This window comes from Furipterus horrens, unplaced genomic scaffold (genome assembly GCF_987537825.1).
Source record: "Furipterus horrens unplaced genomic scaffold, mFurHor1.1.pri manual_scaffold_4, whole genome shotgun sequence".
Taxonomy (NCBI): Eukaryota; Metazoa; Chordata; class Mammalia; order Chiroptera; family Furipteridae; genus Furipterus; species Furipterus horrens.
The window spans coordinates 81,660,169-81,684,575 of NW_028327174.1; the positions used below are offsets into that span (position 1 = coordinate 81,660,169).

Consider the following 24,407-nt stretch of genomic DNA (forward strand, 5'->3'; position numbering starts at 1 on the left):
AAACACCATTTGTCAGAAAGCAATTAAGGTTAAACACCATTTGTCAGAAAGCAATTAAGGTTAAACACCATTTGTACTTAATTTTGTCTGATCTCCTTATCAACGTCAGGGAAGATGGAGTACTCAGCAAGATTCTATTTAAGTCACAGGATGTCTTTAAGATCCTGAGTCCTGAGCAGTCAGAGACTGTCAGCAGCAGCAAGTCTAGCTCTCTGCTCAGATCATTAAACACCTGGACCGAGAGGCATGTAAACATACCTCAAATCAGAAGTCTTGATTTCCAGCATCACTAGCACAACATATTGACTGGCTTTCTCCACCTCCTGGGATCATCAGATGTGTCCCAAGGCTCCCCCACGCTGAACGGTGCATTGTTTCCTCCTGTGCTCACATCCTGGCTGCATTAGGGTTGCTTCTGGGGCTGTTTTGAGCCTGAAACAGCAACACTCCAAATCACCAGGATCACTCCAGCCACACCCATCTGGATGAGATTCCCCACTGTGTAGTCTTGGGGTTGGGGGGAGGCTAGAGGTCACCGTGACCAGGGCAGACCCAAATCTCCAGGATTCTTTTTTTTTTTTAAATTGATCATGTTGTTACATTAGTCCCATTTTTTCCCTTTGCTCTCCTCCACCCAGTACCCCCCTTCCCTCCAGCATTCCCATCCTCCTTAGTTCATGTCCATATTGGACTTATAAAAATCAGACAAGAGATCAAATGAGCTGCCTGAGGAGCTGGTGCGGTAATTAAACCACACTCAGATGACCATTTGGCAAAAAATCTATATGGATTGTATGAATTTTAGAATTTCTTCCAATTATGAATGCCTGTTACTTTTGTGAAAGATCTATGTCATCCCCCAAAAAGTAATGTGTATCATTCCCAATTTAAATTCAGATAAGACTTTTAAAAGCAAATGATTTATACTAGATTATAATTTAGATTGTAATTGTAAAATCTATCAAATATATAATGTAGCCCTTATTTGTGTTGTGCTCTAGTGAGATCCATTAAAACTAAAATATAATTTATGAAAATGGGGAAAAAGTGCTATTTGGAGGTTGAAGTATATATTTATCGATTTTTACTGCCTTATGACTGTGATTCATTAGTAAATAAATTCTAACTTGTTCCTATTGTCTCATTTAAGACAAGACTCATGGGAATTGTTCACCAATTGGAAGTAAGTTGATTGAAATAGCATCCTGGAATTTTTCTTCTCTAAAACATAATAAAATGCTCAAAAGTAATGTATAAAACAGCACAATAACCAAAAATATCCAAAAACAACAACAAAAAGATTGACAACACAAGGTAAGGGGCATAGCATAATGTCATAAACTATAAAAACTATTGCTTTTGCATAAAAGCAGAAATTAAGAAAAAAATGAAATAGAGAGGAAGGTGCCCCACAGATTGATTCTCGTTCCCTCTTCCTCATAGTAGCTGTGACAAAAAGTTGACAGAGCCCTGCACATTATAACTGAGAGAGGAAAATTGAGTAGACTTCTGTTTAGTTTTCTTTCCTGAAGGAGAAGCAGTAAAGAAAATGACTAAGAGAAGAGGTGAAATAGAGGAATTAACAATGGTGCTAAGGTTCTTTGATGAAAATGATTCCAAAACTGGGCACTAAATTAGGAACCAGGAGAGTAACTATCTCTGAAAATGGGGTTCCTCCTGTTAATGTAATGAATTCCGGTAAGACCATATAGCAAAATGACAGAATCCCAGATTTTTAAACGGCAATGTCATTTTAGTTCTAGTTCTTCCCTCACAAGTTCCTCAAGCTATAGAATAGTCAATACAACAGAAATTATTAGGATCACTCAAACTGTCTTTAAAGAAACAAAAACCAAAAACTAAAGTTCAGATAAGAAGAGAGATGACAGAATGCCATGGACAGACTGATATGTATTATAAAAAATAAAGAAACACCCTTTTGTGGGTGGTGGCGAACGTGAAGAGAGTGCTATGAAGGCGTCGGGCACGCTGCGAGAGTACAAGGTGGTGGGGCGCTGCCTGCCCACCCCTAAGTGCCGCACACCGCCCCTCTACCGCATGCGCATCTTTGCACCTAACCATGTTGTTGCCAAGTCCCGCTTCTGGTACTTTGTGTCTCAACTTAAGAAGATGAAGAAATCTTCAGGGGAAATTGTCTACTGTGGGCAGGTGTTTGAAAAATCCCCTCTTAGGGTGAAGAACTTCGGTATCTGGCTGCGCTATGACTCCCGCAGTGGGACCCACAACATGTACCGGGAGTACCGGGACCTGACCACCGCAGGCGCTGTCACCCAGTGCTACCGAGACATGGGGGCTCGGCACCGTGCCCGCGCCCACTCAATCCAGATCATGAAGGTGGAGGAGATTGCAGCCAGCAAGTGCCGCCGACCGGCTGTCAAGCAGTTCCATGATTCCAAGATCAAGTTCCCGCTGCCCCATCGGGTTCTTCGTCGCCAGCACAAGCCACGCTTCACCACCAAGAGGCCCAACACCTTCTTTTAGATGCAGAGCCTCCCTGTCCCCTGGTCTGCCCAAATAAACTCCTTGGGAAAAAAAAAAAAAAAAAAAACAAAAAAAAATAAAGAAACAGCATGATTCAGAGGGAAAATAAAAAGTGTGCAATAACCAATATTTTTATACAGAAGAAAATAACTCAATCTAGAGGAGAAACTTCCTCCAATCACCTTAGATACAATGTTATGAAATAAAAACAAAATCTGTCAAATAAGAACTCAAAAGGTGATAAAAACAGTTGTATAATAGAATAATAACCCCTGTATGACATAATTTTTATTCAAAGGTCAAGTGTATAGGTACACATTCTCAAACATGACACATAAGCTCTTTTAAAAAATAATTAAGTTAAAATGACATTTATGGTTCTAACTTTCAGCAAGATAAAAATCTACTTCTCCATAAATCCCCTGGATATTAGGTAAAGCAAACAGAAGAAGACTTTGAAAGATGGAGAGAACACAAGCAGAAGGCTGGGAACTCAGGATCCAAAGAGTGACATGGTGGTGAGATCTCAGGGTTTTCTTTCTGCCTCAAATACCTATGACTTGGAGCTGAAGAAGCTGACAACCTAAACATGCCAACAAATGAAAAAAAAGAAAACGAAAAGGAAAAGAAAAACCCTAACAAATCCTGCTTTCCCTAGCAAAGGAAATAGAAAAGGGACAACCCAGCAATACAGAAAACTTTTAAAAAACAACAACTACTTTTCAGCCAAACACCGCAGAAAAAACTGTCACCCAAGCCACACCCTCACCAGTGGAGACTGGGTGTGAAGCCCAGACCTTCAGCATCTTCATACTGGAACCAAGCATCCCAATCCCCCAAACCTACCAACTGGTGTCAGAGAAAACCAAATTTAGAGCCAATATTTCATTCCTGTCTGCAGTAAGGACAAACCCACCCCCACCCCAATAACAGTGGAAGCAACATGGAAAGCCTGGAACTCCAGAAAACAATGTCTTATTTAAGATATCCAAAGAAATAAAATGTCATCCAAGGATTTTATATCCAGGAACTGTAATTTTTATGTATAAGGGCCACAAAGATCACAAACAACCAAGAACTCATTAGCATTTCTTGATTGGGTTTAATAGGGAATGCCAGTGAGGCAATCAAAATAACTAAAGAACTGATCACATCAAGACTGCAAATGAGCATTAAGTATATATATGTCCACAGAGCTAGAACTTGATGATGATGAGACAGAATAGGATGGGATGCCAGTAATGAGGAGGTAACTGCTGATAACTAGTTTTCTTGAGGGGAGGGGAGCCCTGATTTATGTTTGTTAATTTTTTTGGTGTAAATACTCTCATCATAACTGATTTTGAGCTACAAGTTAAGGAGGCTCCTACTGGTAAGAGATGGAGCATTCTGAGCCTCTATAGAATTAATAACTGAAATAAACCAAAGCACAACAAATGTGTTTAAATCCATAAATTTATTGTGATATTAAAAAAACACCTCCCACAATAAGTTTATTGTGATTAGAGAAGATTGTAAGAAATTAACTCTTTTTGAAAGCTTGTCTAAAACAAAAGAGACATGTATTTATTCTCTCTTTTTTACAAAGTAAGTACCTCAGGGAAACAGAATAGTAGATGAGGAGATCTTTATAAAAATATCCTAGTTTATACATGAAAACAGATAATTTAAATAAAATATAAACATTTTGCAATTTCTTTTTTTCTTGTTTGACTTACTTTGCCATTTTTAAATATTTTATTTTATTTATTTTTAGAGGGGGAAGGAGAGAGATAGAGAGGGAGAGAAACATCAATGTGTGGTTGCCTCTCATGCACCCTCAACTGGGGACCTGGCCTGCCACCCAAGCTTGTGCCCTGACTGGGAATCAAACTAGTGACTCTTTGGTTCTCAGGCCAGTACTCAATCCACTGAGTCACATCAGCCAGGGCATATTCTGCAATTTATAATGAAATAGGGATCAAAACAATGACCACTGCCAACATCACAGAAAGAGGCAAAGCTGATATTAGGCACCTCCTAAAAAAAGTGTGTCCTGTGAAATGACCCTGGAAACACTAGATCTAACTATACATTTATAATAAATACAGGAGAGAGATAAACATGTTAAATGATGTCACTATAAAGAAAGCAGTACTCCTAGACCATGGGAAACTGACAGGACTAAAAATAAATAAATAATAAATAAATAAATTCATGATTTTTTTCATAATAAATTACAAAGAAAAATTAGAGTGAAAACTGTAAATTACAAAAGACTTAAGAGCTGTTGTTTGCAAGCAACAGTTCTGACAAGGAGATAATATCCAGAATATATTTAAAAAACTCGTACAACTCAGTTAAAAAATGGGCATAGGACCTGAACAGAGATTTGTCCCCAAAATATATACAAATGGCAAGCAGATATATGAAAAGGTGTTCAACTTCACTAGCTGTTAGGGAACTATAAATCAAAACTACAATGAGATGCCACCTCACACCTCTTAGAATGGCTATTATCAACAAAACAGGTAGGTAATTGAAGTGTTGGAGAGGTTGTAAAGAAAATAGGAACCATTATTCACTGTTGTTAGGAATGTAAACTGGTACAGCAACTATAAAAAACAGTGTGGAAGCTCCTCAAATAATTAAGAATAGGGTTACTATGTGACCCAGCAACAACTCTTCTGGGTATCACCCCCAAAATTTGAAAATATTTGCAAAGATATATGCACTTCAATGTTCATTGCAGCACTATTCACAGTGGCCAAGACATTGAAACAACTGAAACATTCTTTGATGGATAATTAAATAAAGAAAATGTGATACGTGATGCGTGTGATGAAGATAATTTCAGTTATGCTTTAAAAGGTAATTAATGCATTTTAAACATACATGACTTGGGACACAAGGAAACCTGAAATTTATAAGAAAATTTATGTTTTTATTCTTACAGATTTAAACTTCAGTTATCTTCAAATACTCCTCATTTGATGCAAAACATCTAGCAGGATATTTTTTCCACTGCTCAAAACAGTTTTTCAACTCGTCAATTTTGATGCCTTTTATGGCTTCTGCTATTTTTTGTTTCATCTCTTCCCCATTGGCAAAATGTTTCCCTTTGAGGATTTCTTTTATCCTGGGGGGAAAAAAAAAAAAGTTGTTCAGGCAAGAAAGGGTGAATAAGGAGGGTGGGGAATAGAGCCACTGATGAGATCAAAAGTAGCATGATGAATGGTCTTGAAGGCCAATACTTTTATATAATTTTTTAATTTAATCTTTATTGTACTTTTTCCATTACTATTTATTCCCTTTATACACTCATCCTCCCAGCAATCACCACACTATTGTCTATGTCCGTGGGTTATTTTTCCTTTTTGTTCAATCCCTCCACCCCTAATCTCCACCCCTCAATTAGCTGTCATCTGCTCTCCATCTATGAGTCTGATTCTGTTTTGCTTATGATTTCAGTTTGTTTATTAGATTCCACATAAGAGCAAAATCATATGGTATTTGTTTTTATCTGACTGGCTTATTTCACTTAGCATAATGTTCTCCAGGTCCATCCATGCTATCTCAAAGGATAAAATTTTCTTCTTTTTCATGACTGAGTAGTATTTCATTGTGTAAATGTCCCATAGTTGTTCTAGCCACTATTCTATTGTTGGACACTTGAGCTGCTTCCATATCTTGGCAATTGTAAATAATGTTATAATTAACATAGGGGTGCTTATGTTCTTTTTAATTAGTGTTTTGGGTTTCTTTGGATATATTCCCAGAAGTGGGATTGCTGGGTCAAAAGGCAGATCCATTTTTAACTTTTTGAGGTATCTCTATACTGGTTTCCACAGTGGCTGCAGCAATCTGCATTCCCACCAACAGTGCAAAAGGGCTCTCCTTTCTCCACATCACCCCAGCACTTATTGTTTGTTGATTTATTGATGACAGCCATTCTGACAGGTGTGAGATTAGTATCTCATGGTGGTTTTAATTTTCATTTCTCTGATGATTAGTGACCTTGAGCATCTATTCATATGTATATTAGCCATCTGTATGTCTTCTTTGGAGAAGTGTCTATCCAGGTCCTTTGCCCATTTTTTAAATTGGGTTGTTTGGGGTTTTTTTTTTTGGTATTGAGTTTGGTAAGTACCTTATAAATTTTAACTATTAATCCCTTATAAGATGTATCAGCTAATGCGTTTTCCAATTCTGCGTGTTATCTTTTTATTTTGCTGATGGTTTTCTTTGCTCTGCAAAAACTTTTTAGTGTGAGGTAGTTGTCCCAATTTTCCCCCTTAGCCCCACTCTGCCCAGTACCTCCCTTCCCTCCAGCAATCCCCCCTCCCTTAGTTCATGTCCATGGGTCATGCATATAACTTCTTTGGCTTCTCCATTTTCTATACTATCCTTAATGTCCCCCTGTTTATTTTGTACTTACTAGTAATGCTTCTTCATCCATATATCTTTTCACCCATTCTTCCCCTCCCCCCTCCTCACTGACAACCTTCCATATAATCTCCATAGCTATGCCTCTGTTCCTGTTCTAGTTGTTTGCTTAGTTTGTTTGTTTTTTTTTTTTTAGATTCATTTGTTAATAGTTATGAGTTTGTCATTTTAATGTTCATAGTTTTGATCTTCTTTTTCTTAAATGTGTTCCTTTAACATTTCATATAGTAAGAGCTTGGAGATAATGAACTCCTTTAGCTTTAACTTGTCTGGGAATCATTTTATCTGCCCTTCCATTCCAAATGATATCTTTGCTGGATAGAGTAATCTTGGTTGTAGGCCCTTACTTTTCATTACTTTGAATATTTCTTTTCAATCCCTTCTTGCCTGCAAAGTTTCTTTTGAGAAATCAGGTGACGGTTTTATGGGAACTCCCTTGTAAGTAACTCTTTTCTTTTCTCTTGCTTCTTTTAAGATTCTCTCTTTATCTTTAGCATTTAACATTTTAATTATGATGTGTCTTGGTGTGCTCCTCTTTTGGTGTAGCTTGTTTGGAACTCTCCGTCCTTACTGAGCTTGTATATCTATTTCTTTTGCCAAATAAGGGAAGTTTTTCTTTATTATTTTTTCACATATGTTTTTGATTTTTTGCTTTCCCTCTTCTCTGGCACTCCTATGATTTGGATATTGATACATTTAAAGCTATCCCAGAGGTTCCTAAGCCTCTCCTCATTTTTTTCTTCAATTCTTGTTTCTTCATTATGTACTCATTGACTGTTTATTTCTTTCTTATGTTCCAAATCACTGATTTGAACCCTGGCTTCCTTCCCTTTGTTATTGGTTTCATGTGGACTATTCTTCATTTCACTTAGCATAGCCCTCACTTCCCTTTTGTGTTTGCCATACTCAACCATGTCTGTCAAGTCTGTGAGCATCTTTATCACCAGTGTTTTGAACTTTGCATCTGTTAGGTTGGCTATCTCCTCATCGTTTAGTTCTCCCAATGGAGCCTTGATCTGTTCTCTCTTTTAGGCCATAGTTCTCTGTCTCCTCAACTTGATGGTCTCCTGTGTTTGCCTCTGTGTCTTAGGTAGAGCTGTCACACGTGTTACATTGTAAGAAGGGGGAGATTTGTTTCATCACCTTGTGTTACTGTATGTGGGGAAGGGGTCAGAGAGGAAACAATGCTGTTTGTTCAGCACTCATCTCTTTTCCTTTCACTTCATTTGCTTTCCATATGTGACTGGAGCCCCTCTAGCTGTTGCCCTGGTGATGCTTCCCAGAGTCAGTGGGTTTGCAGACATTCTAGGACTGGGGAGCCTCTAAAAAGACTCTCATGAGAGATGAGCAGTTCATTCTGCTGCCTCAGCCCCCACTGATTTTCAGAGGCAGAAGCAATGAGTCTTTATTTTCCTGGCTCTGAAACTGAGCTGCATGGTCTTGCATGTGACTGGGTTCACTCCTCAGTTGTCCCTCCTGGCTTTTATAATGTGTGACTACACTTTCCAATGGCCTGCCACTGCCTAGCTGCCACCACTGCCCGGCTGCCACAGCTATCACATTGCAATCTCTCTGCCCCAGGTCTGTCCTTTCTATTGTCTGGATGAGTATTGCTTCTTTATATCTTTGTTGGACTTCCATGCAGTTCAATTTTCTGGTAGTACTGTTTAGTTTTGGTTTTGAGGTAGCTGTAATCCTTCTTATGGTTGTGGAAGGAGGCAAAGTATGCCTACCTATGCTTCCATCTTGGCTGGAAGTTACCAATTTGTTGCCTTTTTAATGATCATGGTTTTGATCTTTTTTTTCTTAAATAAGTCTCTTTAATACTTTCTGTAATAATGGCTTGGTGGTGATGAACTCCTTTAGCTTTACCTTGTCTGGGAAGCACTTTGTGTGCCCTTCTATTCTAAATGATAGCTTTGCTGGATAGAGTAATCTTGGTTGTAAGTCCTTGCTTTTCATCACTTTGCATATTACTTTCTAGTCCCTTTTTACCTGTAAAGTTTCTTTTGAGAAATCTGTTGATATTCTTATGGGAACTTCTTTGTATGTAACTCTGTTTTTCTCTTGCTGCTTTTAAGAGTCTCTCTTTATCTTTAACTTTTGGCATATTAATTATGGTGTGTCTTGGTGTGGTCTTCTTTGGGTCCAACTTGTTTGGGACTCTCTGTGCTTTCTGGATTTATATATCTATTTTCTTTGCAAAATTAGAGATATTTTCTTTCATTATTTTTTCACATAAGTTTTCAATTTCTTGCTCTTCCTATTCTCCTTCTGGTATCCCTTTAATTCTCATGTGGGGCACTTTTAGATGTCCCAGAGCTTCCTAAGACTCTTTTTATTTTTATTTTTTTGAATTCTTGTTTCTTGTTTTTGTTCTCATTGACTCTCTATCTCTTCCTTATATTCTAAATCATTGTTATGAATCCTAGCTTCCTTCCCCTCTCTGTTGGTTTCCTGTAGATTACTCTTTATTTCACTTAGTGTAACCTTCATTTACTTTTATACTGTACTCAAGGAGTTCTCGAGCTTCCTGATAATCAGTGTTTTGAATTCTACATCTGATATGTTGGCTTTCTCCATTTTGCTTAGTTCTTTTCCTGGGGTGTTGTTCTGTTGTTTGATTTGTGGCATATTTCTTTGTATCCTCAATTTAGCAGCTTCTCTGTGTTTGCTTCTGTGTATTAGTTAAAGCTGCTTCTACTCCCTGTCTTAGTAGCACGGCCTATGTCACAAAGGCACCAGTAAGTTGTTTGGAGTGGAGGCTTAGGTAATTGCCATTGCAGGGCAACCTGACTTATCACTTTGTGGCTCTATGGTAAGGGCTTAGAGAGGGCACCATGCAAACACCTGGCTTCTGCCAGTTCACCTGGTGATTGCCCCATTTCCAATCACTTCACCCCCTTCTGGTATGCAACTGGTACTCTTCCTGCTGTTGCCTTAGTGGTGAATTCCAGAGTGGGTGGGTTTGTGTCTACTTTAAGAGCACGTTGGCCCTTTAAATGGAGGCTACTGAGAAACCGGCAATTTCTTTTACCACACCAACCGCCACTGATTTTTACAGCCAGAGGTAACAGGGATTTATCTTCCTGGTGCTGGAACGCTGGGCTATGCAGTCTGGCCTGGGACTGGGCTTGCTCAACCCTAAGATATCCCTCCCATCCATGCCCCCTTTCCGCACTGTGCTGCCTCTCTGCCCATCTCCGTGACTTTGTCCCTCATACCTGCCTGGATCAATGCATCTTCTTTAAATTGTTGGTTGTTGGACTTCCATACAGCTCAATTTTATGATGGTTCTGGGTGTTATTAGTTTTGGGATCTTGTTGTCATTCTTTCTATGGTTGTACAAAAAGGTGAAGCATGTCTATCTATGCCTCCATCTTGACCATAGTCCTAATTTTTTCCACACATTTTATGCACATCTTTGTTTATTTCTGGGTACTTATAACTTTGTTGAATTATAAATGTTTTTTTTCTAATTATGTGTACTACATATTCATTGCTTGTGTATAGAAATGTAACTAATTTAAATAATTTTAGAAAATAAAAACTATGAAATATCATATGAGTCCTAACTCTTATTTAGATCCTTTTCAATTTTCTATGTAGGTAGTACTTTTCTCTGTAAATACTGATTTCTTCTTCTCTATTTGTAGCCTTTATACCTTTCATTTTATTTCCTTCTCTTTCTTTTCTAGCCAGGACTTTCAGCGTGATGTTTAAAAGTAGCTGTAAAAGCAAGTATCTTTATGTTATGTCTGTTCTTAAAGGAAATACTAACTTTTTCTCATTAAGTATGATGATTGCTGTGGGTTTTATATAAATTCCCCTTCTCAGTTTAAACTATTTCCTTCCATTGTTATACTCCTAAAAATGATGCTACAGTACTGTATTTTAGATAAATATTTTCTGGCATTTATTTGGATGATTTTATGATATATTTTGTTTGCTAATATTTTGTTTGGAATATTTTCATCAGCAGTCATAAGTGTACGTTTTACAAATATAATGAATTTCCCCCCTTAACTATCTCCATCTGCTTCTGCTTATTTTTTTTTCTCTTAAGATTAGGATAGCAGTGCCATAAAATTTTCTATATTCTAGAAAATTTTATATAAGCTTAGATTAATCTATTCTTAGAACACACAGATAAAATACATAGATATAACTGGTTTTAGAATTTTGTTTATAAAAAGATTTTCATTACTTTTTCAATTATTTTAGTGATTAAAGTATTCAACTTAACTATTATTTTTTAATATATGGTATGTATATTTGTTTTAAATGTGAATTGGAGTCCAGAGACAATGTTTGAATCATATAGACAATACCAGTGTTCTTATTTTTTCTTTGTAATGAAGTTCCTGCATTTCATATTCTTTCACATTTAACTTGCTAATGAAGTGCTCTAATTGCGATGCATGCGTCTCCAGATATACTTCCTTTAGACTGTCTCAAGAGACATCATGTAATCAAAATTCATATGAGATTACATGAAACACTTTGCATAAGAGCATAATTTTTTAAAAAGCATATTTCTTATAAAACATGTGTAAAACCAGTGAGCAGGATGCTCATTTTGCTGCTGCTGAAAGTAAGGTTCATAATATTAAAAAAACTAATGTTTAAGAAAACGATTAGAGAGGTTAAAATATGTAACTTTGAGGGGGAAATCTATGAATTAAAACAGTTAGTTGTAGGGAAAAACTGCCTACTTAACATCGATAACCTGGAAGATGGAGCACACTAGAGCAGGTTTTGCCAGACCCCCTGCCCCTCCCCCCCACATCCATGCACAAAGGCCTGGTTTCCAATTGCTAGAAACTTTCTTTTTCATTAATTCTTTGGGCATTGGAGCCTTTAGACCACGTGGCAGGCTGGCAGTGTCACATTAATAGAAGTTCCCAGAATTCCCCCGTTGTTGGTAGATGTAATCCAGAGGGTGCAGCCACGAGTTGACCACAGAGTTGGACCTGGGTAATTGGAGGCTTCTCACTTCCCTCCTGTCATTGGAATGTACGCGCTGCCCACAATAATTCCCATGGTGGCAGCTGTTTTTGAGGACATAGCCACAAGATCATAATATGTTGTTGAGACCATGTGGATGGTATTCTCTACTGAACACAGGTAAGGTCTTTATATAAACTTTAAGATTCTGGCAGGCAGGTGTGATCTACTGTTTTTGCAGCACCCATGACAAACCTCCTATATAAGTTTCCTTGCTTATTAAACCTGCTACCTGCCAAGCTGGAGTGGCCTGCCTCTTTCTTTGCTGTCTCCTTGTCCTCTGTGTATGGGAGCCAGTTTGCAAACCAACACCAGGGGATTAAGCTATTGTTTCACTGAGTGGTAACTTGATTATATTCGTACTTTCCTGGTTGTCTTCTCCTCTGTCTCATTCTACTATCTCCTACCTGAATTATCTGGAATTATATTCCAAATAAACTAATTATACTTGAATAGAGTTTTCAGGATCAGCTTATTTGGAAACCCCCACAAAGGCATAAGTTTTTCTAAGAAGCAAGTCCTCAGGATGGTTTTCTGTGATTGGACAACTTTCTGCCCAGTGACTTCAAGAGTTTTATTGCAGGTTCTGGGTAATGACATCTGGCATGTCTTTTGCATCACAATTACTATGGATTTCCACTGGAGTGAACTGAAATATGATCTAAGTGGTGTAAGAGAATATACTATTTCATGCCTCACTTTTAGCATTTGAGTATTAAAACAATATTAATTATAAAGGCCTGTGAAATTGATTGGTTTTGTCCTGTCATCAATGAACCAACGGAAAAAAGTGTGGCTTATGTCATCCAGTTCTCAAACCAGGATATGACGGGAGAGCCAGAAGTATTCTGGCACAATTAAAAGAGATTCTTATCTCCTGCAGCAAGACAAAAATCAAAAGTAGAAGTTGACGGCAGACGTTAACACACAGGATCTCTTGGTCAATTGTTACTCTCCTTGCTGTTCTTATATTTATTTTTCTCACCTCTGTTAAAGAAATAATTTTTTTTTAAATATAAAAAGTCAGGTACTTTGAAGTACCACTTAGAAAGCCATCTATATTGACTCTAACTAACTCTTGTGGTTGCTAAGTAGTTTTTTAGACCCCTTCTTATCTAGTATAATCTTGACCAATATGATTGGTCAAAAAAAAAAGTCTGTTAAATCAGAAATCAGTAAAATAAAATACAAGGATTTCTTACATATTTTAACTTAAATATATGTGAATATGCCCTCAAATATTAATATATTTGAAAGACCAGGACCTATTTTTAGAGGATGGTTCTATTTATATTTTATCAGTATACATAGCCTTCAACTTAATAAAGTAAGATGCTACGATATGAAGGTAGCTTACTCGCTTCTTGCACATTCAGCACATTGTGGGTTAGTACTATCAATTTAACTAGCCAGTTCTTTAAATATTGTAGAAGTCAGTGAAGAGATTTATTGTTTTATAAATGAATTTCATGTGCCTCTGAAAATAAATATCTAGTAAACTTATGGTATAATAACCTAGAAAACGTGTTAAGAGTTACAGAGTTTCTAAATACACAAAGATGTGGAAATGTTGTAAATAATTTTTTATTGACAAATGCACATGATAGTGGGCTGGCCAAAAGTTTGTTTGTTTTCCCTAAGATGGCTCTAGTAGTGCTTAATTGTCCTTAATTTCTTTCAAAATAATTTTGTCAGATTGTATTGTGACAGCAGTCATAGCAGTGTGCATTTTAAAAAATATATAAATTTGTAAATTTTTGTGTAGCCATTTTAAATATTGAAGATGGCATATTATGCTTTATTTCAAGAAAGGTAAAAATGCAACTGAAATGTAAAAAAGGAAAAAAAAAAGGATTTGGGTGGTGGATGGAGAAGGTGCTGTGACTGATCAAATGTGTCAAAAGGGGTTTGTGAAGTTACGTGCTGGAGATTTCTCACTGGACAATGCTCCGTGGGTAGACAGTTGAAGTTTATAGTGATCAAATCAAGACAGTATTGAGAAAAATCAATGTTATACCACATGGGAGATAGCCAACATAATCAAAATATCCAAATCAATAAAGATATTGGTGAAAAAAAAAATGTGTCTTTTATTTTATGGACTTTTTAGCCAACCCAGTAACATAGAAGAGTGATACAAAATTAAAGGACCTTATTTTTTCTCTTTTTTTCTTTTTTACCTTTTCCTGTTTCCACAGTTTTTAAGTTCTTACCATTTCTTACTCTAATATTTGGGGCTATGGATGCATTATTTTATACTTGATAGAGGTTTTGGTGCATTCTAGTTTGAGACCATGTGAACAAAATACTAATCTCTCTTTAATTTGAACTTATAATGGTTCTTAAATATTTAGAATTATTATAAGAGCTATTAAATTAGATTATATATGCAAATGGCTAAGAGCAGTGAGAGGTTTCTTCAAAGTACTCAGTAAAAATTAATACTATTGGTGTTGATGAAAATAATATTAATAACAAATGTTACTCCTCTAGAGTGCATTGATACAGAATTATTTTTCTAAAGTAATTTTTTTTCTTTGTGACTACTTGTGGGAGCAGTGAGGAGGCTACATTTTTGAAGATGAATTTTATTTCAGTAGATTTTCAGGAAAGTTGATAAATTTTGGTTTTTGTTTGTTATTTAATATTGATAGTTCTAAAATAAATCAAGTTTAAGAAGAAATAATTCTATGATATATTCATAATCATGTGAGGTATTCAACAGAAAAAACAACTGCAGATTAATACAGATAGTATAAACTGATTTTTGTACAAGCAACACATCAGCCGTCCCCCCCAGTCTATCTAAAATAAACATGACTAGATTTATATGGGCAAGGATACACAATGTACTTATAACTACTACCTCCAGAATTAGACATGGAAAAATATGGAGGAGAGATTATTAGTATATGTATATGTTTTTGCATTGGTCCATGGGTCATCATGAGGAGGTATTACTTTGATAATTTAAAATACATTGAACATTTTTAGCATATGAGAAGAATAACTCATTTGAATTAGTTACATGTATAAAAAGTAAACAAATTATTTTTTGTTTGTTTTTTGAATTTTATATTAAAAAGTTAGAAAAATATTTTTAAAATCAAAAAGGAGTCTTTATTCTTATTATTCTTTTTCATGGCATTTTTTGTTTAAAAAGTTAAGACTGTTGCCATTTAGAATTCAAACAAAATTTTATATCATGAATGTTCATTTAAATATATTTCATTAGTAATTTCAGGAAATTATGAGCTGGTAGCAAATATCTATGTTACTTAAGATATTACCAGGTGAATCTAATTTGCAGCAGCAAATGTCCTGAGGAAATAGAAACCATAATCTTAGTGGAGGAGCAGTGATGGAACTTCTATGCTCAATAGAATTAACCAGGAAGCAAACCCTAGAGATATGGTTGAAAACTTAGGAGCTGATGCAAAAATACTTTCACATGCCGTCTCAAAAAGCACAAAACCAAACAGTCTTGGTATTAGAAGGCCATCTTTAAGATCAAAAAGAGTCTAGGAAAGGAATCTAGTGATGATGATATAACTTTTGATGGTTCTAATTGTTTGATAGATGAAGTGGACTCTCCAGTAATTTATGACTTAGAACACTTAGACAAAGAAATTTGTGGGTCGAAAATGGGATATGTTGCTACAAAAAATCCCCAAAGAAACAGCAGCTTTTTGGTAAAACCTTTAGAAAAACTGATGTTGCAACAGGATTTGATCCCCTCTCTCTTTTGGTTGCTGAAACCAATCAGCAGCAAAAGGAGGAGAAAGAAGAAGATGAACATGATAGCCAAAGTGTTCCGACACCATCTGCTAGATGTGATTTAGCAGAAGAAATTGTGATGTACATGAATAACATGACCAATTATTTGACAAGTCGGACACCAAGCATTGATTTACAATGAGAATGTGATGATAAATTAACCAATAAGAAAAGTCCAACTTTAGTCAAGGCATGCAGAAGATCTAGCCTGCCTCATAATTCTCCTAGTCCAATGAGACTTACCAAATCTAAAAGCTATACAAAAACTGAAAGCAGACCAAGGGATAGACTCTGGGCTTCTCCAGCCTTCTTACCTACTTGCCCATTTAGGAAAGAAAGAATCTCAAAATACATTAACCCATTCATTACCTTCATTTAATTTGGTTACACTACTAGTACCTAAACTAAATGTTCAAAGGAACAGTATGTTCCCTGCTGGAAAAAGAGTTGCAGAGAAAGCAAGCAAATGCTATTCAAGATTCACCATATATACCACATCATCTAAGGATCAAAGTTCTGATTGTACCAGTCTTTCTTCAGTGGGAGACCAAGATTCTGAATCCACCACTTTAACACACGAAGATGTCTGCCCTGTGTTGGAAGGAGCCACTTCCTCCAAAGAGTGTGGTACCACCACACTAAGGGAGCTGAGTTCAGCAGAAGAAGCCTAGAAAGTTCTGCATCCATAGAAGGATCCCTGTCAAAGTTTGCCTTACCTGGAAAATCAGAGGTGGCATTTTCCTGCAACACATGTAATACATATTTCTTCCATAATTATTCAATGGAGCTTCTCATCTCAAGCTGTTCTTAGTGTAAAACTTGTGATTGTCTTGTCCATGTTGAGGAAATCATAGCTGGCTGGATAACAGATGATTAAAATCTCAACACTACATGCCCATTTTGTGGCAATCTTTTCTTGCCATTTTTGAATATTAAAATAAGAGATTTAAGATGACCTGAAAGCTACTTTTTGAAGTCAAGTCCATCTCAAGAAAATATGCATTTTCCATCCTCCTTTTCAAGTTAGACAAGGTAGCCTAGTATCTCGACATCAGCCTTTGGTCATGACACATCTGTTATCTCTGTTCAAGGGAAATTTGATTTAAATAGCAAATCTAAACTACTGGAAAACACATATGCCCAATGTATTCAGATCCCTGCTGACAGATCAAAAACAGCTCTATCAAAATCTCCAATATTTCCAATGGCCAAGTGTGTCAGTACTTATGGTTCTTTGGATAAGGAAGACACTGGAGAGCAGAAGCTCATTCCTATTGTCAGTCTGCCAACTACTTTACAAGGAGCTACAGATTCTTTAGGATTAGAATGGCACCTTCCAAGTCCAGATCCTATCACTGTCTCATATCTTAGTCCTTTGGTGATATGGAAGGAGCTTGAAAGCTTATTGGAAAATTAAGGTGATCATGCAATAACAGTGGCAGACTTTGTGGACCATCATCGAATTGTGTTTTGGAACCTGGTGTGATATTTTAGATGTCTTGACTTACCCAATAACTTAACCTGGATTGATTCTTTCTTCTGAGCATTGTAAAAAGTATTCAAAGATTCCACGCCACTGTATGTCTGAAGATAGTAAATATGTTTTGATAAAGTGTTATGGGACAATATAAAATTACATCAGGATCCACGAAAACCCTTGTACAGCCTCTGGAATGCCCATTCCCAAAAGTATCCAATGGTCCAGTTATTGTAAAAAGGTGATTATTCATTTAACCAGGAACTATTGAAAAATAGGGTAAAACACATTAATGATGTCTATGGACCAATGATTCAGATTTTAGAGACACTGAATAAATGTCCTCATTTTAAGAGACAGAGGAGTTTATATAGAGAAATACTATTTCTCTCATTTGTGGCACTGGGAAGAGCAAACATTGATATAGATGCATTTGATAAAAAATATAAGATGGTATATATCACACCCAGTCAAGAGTACACACAACTGTGATAGAGTACCAAGTACTGGGGTGATGGAAAGTCAAAAAAGTTTTGGAAAACCTTACCTTAAAAACGTGTGTGTGTGTGTGTGTGTGTGTGTGTATACTTTTAGTATGTATTGTATAGTCAGTGTGTAAAATAACACTTTTAGACTTTAAACTTTTTTTCTTCAATTTTTTAATGTATTTGTAAATGATTCAGAATGTCTATATAGCTTATGTAGAAGAGAACAGTGACAAGTGGGGAGAGAGCCACTTTGTTTCCCATTTCCCTTTTTTTTTCTGTACTTTCCCTGTAACAAGTAATTATTTTTGTGATGAGGAAATCCCTAAACAAAATTAGTTCCCATAAAATAAAACAACTGTTTTATGGTTTCTCTTGGAAGAGACATATTAAAAACTCATGTATAGAACTCAAACTAATGTAGGGTCAGAGTATCTCCCGTTTTCATAGACTAGTCAAATGTTTTGACCATGAAGTGGTATTATACATATTTTAAATTGTTTATAGTAAGTTGATTTTTTTTTTAAAAATTTAAACTTAATATAACAAACTTAAAATGAACTTAAACTTATAAAACAAGCAATTAAGTGCCAATTTTTCTTGTCTGCTTTTGAAGTAATTAGTACAGCTGCAGATCTCTATATGTATATCTATTTATATATTTTTTATTACTTGGGATACCCCTGGCTGGTTTGGCTCAGTGGATTGAGCGTCGGCCTGCGAGCTAAGTGTCGCTGGTTCGATCTTCCAGTCAGGGCACATCAGAGAAGGAAAACTCTGACTCCAAAAAACCTCCGCTGCCTTGCGGCATACCTCTTCAGGGGAAAGGCTAAGGGAGTAAACCCCGACCGAAAATCCGGAGCCGGAGTCCCTAAGGCGGTTCGACGTTGTAGTCCACACCGGCAACTCCTGCGGCGCACCTGAAGCCAAGCTGTATTGACTCCGTCTTTCCCTTGGACCCTTCAGCTGCGAAGAGAGGGGGGGTCTGCTGCATGGGCAACAGCAGACCCTCCATATCACCCTGCCCAGGCTCTGTAGCTTCAGCTTCACTGGAGAGGACACTCCAGCATCATCGCAAGATGTCGATTTAACACGGGAGGAGACAGATACCGGGTCACTCCCGAGTCGGACTGCACAGCCATTCTCGGCGGTGCAGATAGACTCTTAAGAAGCTACACCGTCTCTCGAGACGGACGGCTGCTGATACGATACTGATTACTTGGGAGAATGATTTTAAAAAGTCAGTGCTAGTGTTTTTGCTGTCCTAGACTTGCCTGTTAGCACTCCCAAGTTTGACTGCAGTCAGTGAGTTGTGGCCAAGGTGTGCACTGCTGAGACAGACTCAAGGATCCTGTGGAAGGAGAGCCCAAGAGGTTCCAAATCTCTTCTGCAAAGTCAGGCTCAGCATATCACAGTTCCAAACTTTCTCCATTAATGATAGATATGTACAGTACACAGAGAAAACAGCTTGCAAAGCCAAATATCAGTTTAGATTTTAATATTCTACATAAATATGTTGGGAAATATGTCAATTTACACTTCTCCAAATTTAAACCTTAATATCTAAAATATTGGGTATGATGCAAATTGTACCTCATTTATCAGGAATATGACCTCCTGGAGTATTCTGTTAATATTATATATACATATAAATATTCTATTTTTTTTCAAAAATTGAAAAATAATAATTATTTAAAAGTAAAGTCAGAGAGAATATCCTGTATTGAGGAATTTCTCTTTTTCAATAAGCCTTAGAATATGAAGTTTATGGAATCTAAAGTCCAGAGATATCCAAAATTTAGACAATACATTGAATGTTTTAGTACCATGGGAAGACTCTAAAGCAGATTCTAAAAAATATTTTTAGTCCCATTACTTCTAATATTGTTTTCTTGGTAATTTCTGATCAAAAGTATTCTTTGGCTGTTAGAATTATTTATAGATTTTCAATGGGTGTGTGTATGCGTGCTTGTGTGTGTGTGTGTGTGTGTGTGTTTGCATACATTGTCATTAAGGAAGAAATTCCTTAGCCAACTTTAAAGAAAAAAAATTGATGATCCCAAATTATGTGTAAAAAGTCAGTCAAGTCCAGGACATTTGGACTGGAGATACCATGGAGTCCTAAGACTTAGAATTAGTTCAGCTGCAGAAAAACCACCTTTTGAGTTCACACCATAGTGAATATCACCAAGCTGGAACATTTCACAGCTTTCTAATCTGGGAAATGGGTATAGTTTAAAAATGTAAAATTTTAGTTGTTAGTTTGGGGCTGAACTTGGTTACTTGAAAAATCTGGTGCTATGCACATGTGTGTCTGTCTCTCCTTTGTAAATACCTCTTCAGTTTTATCTTTCAATATTCAAATCAAACTTTCACATTTTAAGTGAGTCTTATGTTTTCTAAATCACTTGTAAGTTGTCAGAGTGAGAAGCATGTGATAGGTGTGGCTTTTGGCAATGGCCACAAACATCACTGCAAACAGGATTCTGGAGTTTGAGTCTGTTTTTGTTATTATTTGTTTGTTTCTCTTATAAGAACAGTTTTCACTGTTGTTTACCTTATCTTTAACACAGTATGAATCACAGTTTATTGATTTCAAATACCCGACCAAAAAAGATGAGGTAAATAAAGCCCATTACTTGTGGTTTTTGGAGTCAGAGTTTTCCTTCTCTGATACCTCTTCAGGGAAAGGCTAAGGGAGTAAACCCCGACAGAAAATCCGGAGCCGGAGTCCCTAAGGCGGTTTGACGTTGTAGTCAACACCGGCAACTCCTGCGGCGCACCTGAAGCCAAGCTGTATTGACTCCGTCTTTCCCTTGGACCCTTCAGCTGCGAAGAGAGGGGGGGTCTGCTGCATGGGCAACAGCAGACCCTCCATATCACCCTGCCCAGGCTCTGTAGCTTCAGCTTCACTGGAGAGGACACTCCAGCGTCATCGCAAGATGTCGATCCAACACGGGAGGAGACAGATACCGTGTCACTCCCGAGTCGGACTGCACAGCCATTCTCGGCGGTGCAGATAGACTCTTAAGAAGCTACACCATCGTCTCTCGAGACGGACGGCTGCCGATACGATACTTGTGGTTAAGACTTATTTGGAAAAGTGAAACTGATTTGTATCTCCTCCCCCAACACATAGTTTTGTTTCTGCTTTAGGTTGAGTTTTGTTTCCTCTATTTTTAATACCCAGGGAATACTATTTGCATGAATTTAGTCTTTTAGAAAACCCTAGAACATGAATAGGAAGTGATAAACTCTGCTCAAAACAAAATTAAAATATAGATCATCCTATAAAGTAACTTTATACATACTTTCCTTCAATTTCTCTCTGTTGACCATAGATTTTGGAGAATCATGGCCAATCGCATTGGAGAAAAATACCCTTTGCTACATTAGCTGTCTCTTATTTTCTTAATCTTAGTTTTGTTTATATGTTTAATAATTGAAAATAAATTATTTTCTGTCCTGGTTAAAAAAAAATCACCAGTCTAGTCTCTCTTTAAAAAATAAACTATTTTCATATATATATATATCATCATCGGCAGCCGTCCGTCTCGAGAGACGATGGTGTAGCTTCTTAAGAGTCTATCTGCACCGCCGAGAATGGTTGTGCAGTCCGACTCGGGAGTGACACGGTATCTGTCTCCTCCCGTGTTAAATCGACATCTTGCGATGACGCTGGAGTGTCCTCTCCAGTGAAGCTGAAGCTACAGAGCCTGGGCAGGGTGATATGGAGGGTCTGCTGTTGCCCATGCAGCAGACCCCCCCTCTCTTCGCAGCTGAAGGGTCCAAGGGAAAGACGGAGTCAATACAGCTTGGCTTCAGGTGCGCCGCAGGAGTTGCCGGTGTTGACTACAACGTCAAACCGCCTTAGGGACTCCGGCTCCGGATTTTCGGTCGGGGTTTACTCTCTTAGCCTTTCCCCTGAAGAGGTATGCCGCAAGGCAGCGGAGGTTTTTTGGAGTCAGAGTTTTCCTTCTCTGATGTGCCCTGACTGGAAGATCGAACCAGTGACACTTAGCTCGCAGGCCGACGCTCAATCCATTGAGCCAAACCAGCCAGGGCATATATATATATATATATATATATATATATATATATATATATATATATATGTTTCAAAGTATGCAAATTATTAAGGTGGCTCAGCATTTGCTATAAAACTTCTTGGACTAGTGGGACCTGCCAGAAGAAAGTGAAATCATAAAAGTTCAGTCCTCTTATCTGTCAGTTATCTTCTGTGATTTTGTAAAGCAATGAGCCACATTCTTTGGGGAGCAGAATACTTCTAAGAAACAAGTCATTGTAAATTCCATAAATATTTTCAGGTCTCTACAAGGATGGTGGTCTATCACCAATACAATTTATGTCAAAATTGGTATTTATTTAAAATGACATTTTAAAATGAAAAGATTATGAAAGTATTTATTTTTGTATTTTAAATTATTAATAATTTAAACTATTAAAGAATTTAAATATTATATGTAGTGACTTTCTTACTCTCTATGTAGAAAATATAATCTATTTTTTCTTTTTTCTTTTTTAAAGTATAGTTTATTAATTATGTTGTTACAGTTGTCCCAATTTTTTTCCCTTTGCTCCCCTCTTCCAAGTACCCACCTTCCCTCCAGCAATCCCACCCCCCTTAGTTCATTTCCATAGGTCATGCATATAAGTTCTTTGGCTTCACCCTTTCCTATATTATTCTTAACTTCCTCATGTTTATTTTGTACCAACCAATTATCCTTCTTAGTCTCTGCACCATTTTCCCATTTCTCCCCCTTACCCCTCCCAGCTGATAACCCTCCAAATGATCCCCATACTTTTGATTCTGTTCCCGTTCTGGTTGTTTGCTTAGTTTGTTTTTGATTTTATTTTTAGATTCAGTTGTTGATAGTTATGAGCTTGTTGTAATTTTAATGTTCATAATTTTGATCTTATTTTTCTTAAGTAAGTCCCTTTAACATTTCATATACTAATGGCTTGGTAATGATGTACTCCCTTAGCTTTACCTTGTCTAGGAAGCACTTTATCTGCCTTCCATTCTAAATGATAGCTTTGCTGGATAGAGTAATCTTGATTGTAGGTCCCTGCTTTTCATCACATTGAATACTTCTTGCCAGTCCCTTCCTGCCTGCAAAGTTTCTTTTGAGAAATCAGCTGGTAGTCTTATAGGCACCCATCTGCAGGTAACTCTTGCTTTTCTCTTGCTGCTTTTAAGACCCTCTCTTTATCTTTCACCTTTGGCATTTTAATTACAATGTATCTTGGTGTGGTCATCTTTCAGTCTAGCTTGTTTGGGACTCTCTGTGATCCCTGGACTTGTTGTCTATTTCCTTTGTCAAATTTGGGAAGTTTTCTTTCATTATTTTTCAACATAGGTTTTCAATTTCGTGCTCTTCTTCTTCTGACACCCCTGTGATTCGAATGTTGGCATGTTTAAAATTGTCCCAGAGGTTCCTCAGCCTCTCTTCATTTTTTTCAATTCTCATTTTCTCATTCTGTACTGGTTGACTTTTATTTCTTCCTTATGTTCCAAATCATCTATTTGAACCCTGGTTTCCCTCCCTTCACCATTGGTTTTGTGTGGATTTTCTTTCATTTCATTTAGCATAGCTTTCACTTCCTCCTTTATGCCTCTGCCATACTTAAGCATATCTGTCAAGTCTGTGAGCATCTTTATCACCAGTGTTTTGAACTCTTCATCTGTTAGGTTGGCTATCTCTTCATCGCTTAGTTATCCCACTGGAACCTTTAACTGTTCCCTCTTTTGGGCCATATTTCTCTTTCTCCTCATCTTGACAGCCTCCTGTGTTTGTTTGCCTCTGTGTCTTAGGTAGAGCTGTCACATCTGTTACATTGTAAGTGGCGGAGCCTTAGGTATTCATCAGTACAGGGTGACCCATTTCACCATATTGTGGTACTGTGTTTGGGGGAGGGGTCTGAGAGGGAACAATGTCACTTGCTTAGCACTCATCCGTTTTCCAGGCACTTCTCCCACCTCCCATTTGGGACTGGGGCCTCTCTAGCTGTTGCCCTCACCATTGTTCCCAGTGTTGGTGGGTCTGAGGACTTTTAGGATTTTGGGGGCCCTTTAAACAGGCAGACTTTACTGAGAGACTGGCAGTTTCTTCCTTCACCCCAACACTCACTACTTTGCACAGTCAGAAGCAATGGAGCTTTATCTTCCCTGGCAGTGGAACCATGAGCTGTGCAATCTGGCCTGGTGTTAAGAGCGCTCCCTAGGTGTCCCTCTCAACTTTTTTAAATGTTTGCTTCTGCTATCTGCTGGCCTGCTGCTGCTGCTGCCATCATACCACATCATTTCTGCCCCAGTTCTGCCCCTCTTACTTTTCTGGATGAGTATTTCTTCTTTATATCTTTGTTTGTTGGACTTCCATGCAGCTTGATTTTCTGGAACTTCTGGTTATCTCTAGTTTTGAGGTAGTTGTATTTCTTCTTAGTTGTGGAGGGAAATGCAGCATGTCTATCTAGGCTCCAGTTTGGCAGAAGTTCACAATCTATTTTTTGAAAGATTAATTTCATTTCTAAATGTGTTTAGGGAAAAAAAAAATACACTGCTTCTTTATTTAAACTGATCTGCTATTGTACAACTCTCTGAAGTAGTCAAACTGGTGTGTTTGCATAGGTATGATCAGTTGTACTTAATGTCATGTCTTGTGAATTTGCTTCCAGGGCAGATTTCTCTTCATTCTTTTGTGGTTATTCTTCTC

General features: G+C 37.3%; 1 protein-coding gene and 1 pseudogene across 1 annotated transcript; both read left to right on the forward strand.

Annotated features, from left to right (window-relative positions):
* The first annotated feature begins 1,941 nt into the window (after nucleotides 1–1,941).
* LOC150012293 (large ribosomal subunit protein eL20) lies at nucleotides 1,942–2,562 on the forward strand. Its single transcript, XM_090275670.1, has one exon. It carries the CDS (start codon nucleotides 1,972–1,974, stop codon nucleotides 2,500–2,502), a length of 531 nt encoding a protein of 176 aa, XP_090131796.1. The 5' UTR covers nucleotides 1,942–1,971; the 3' UTR covers nucleotides 2,503–2,562.
* A 12,643-nt stretch (nucleotides 2,563–15,205) lies between these two features.
* Nucleotides 15,206–24,407, forward strand: part of LOC150012294 (C-myc promoter-binding protein pseudogene) — a 62,715-nt pseudogene continuing 53,513 nt past the window's right edge.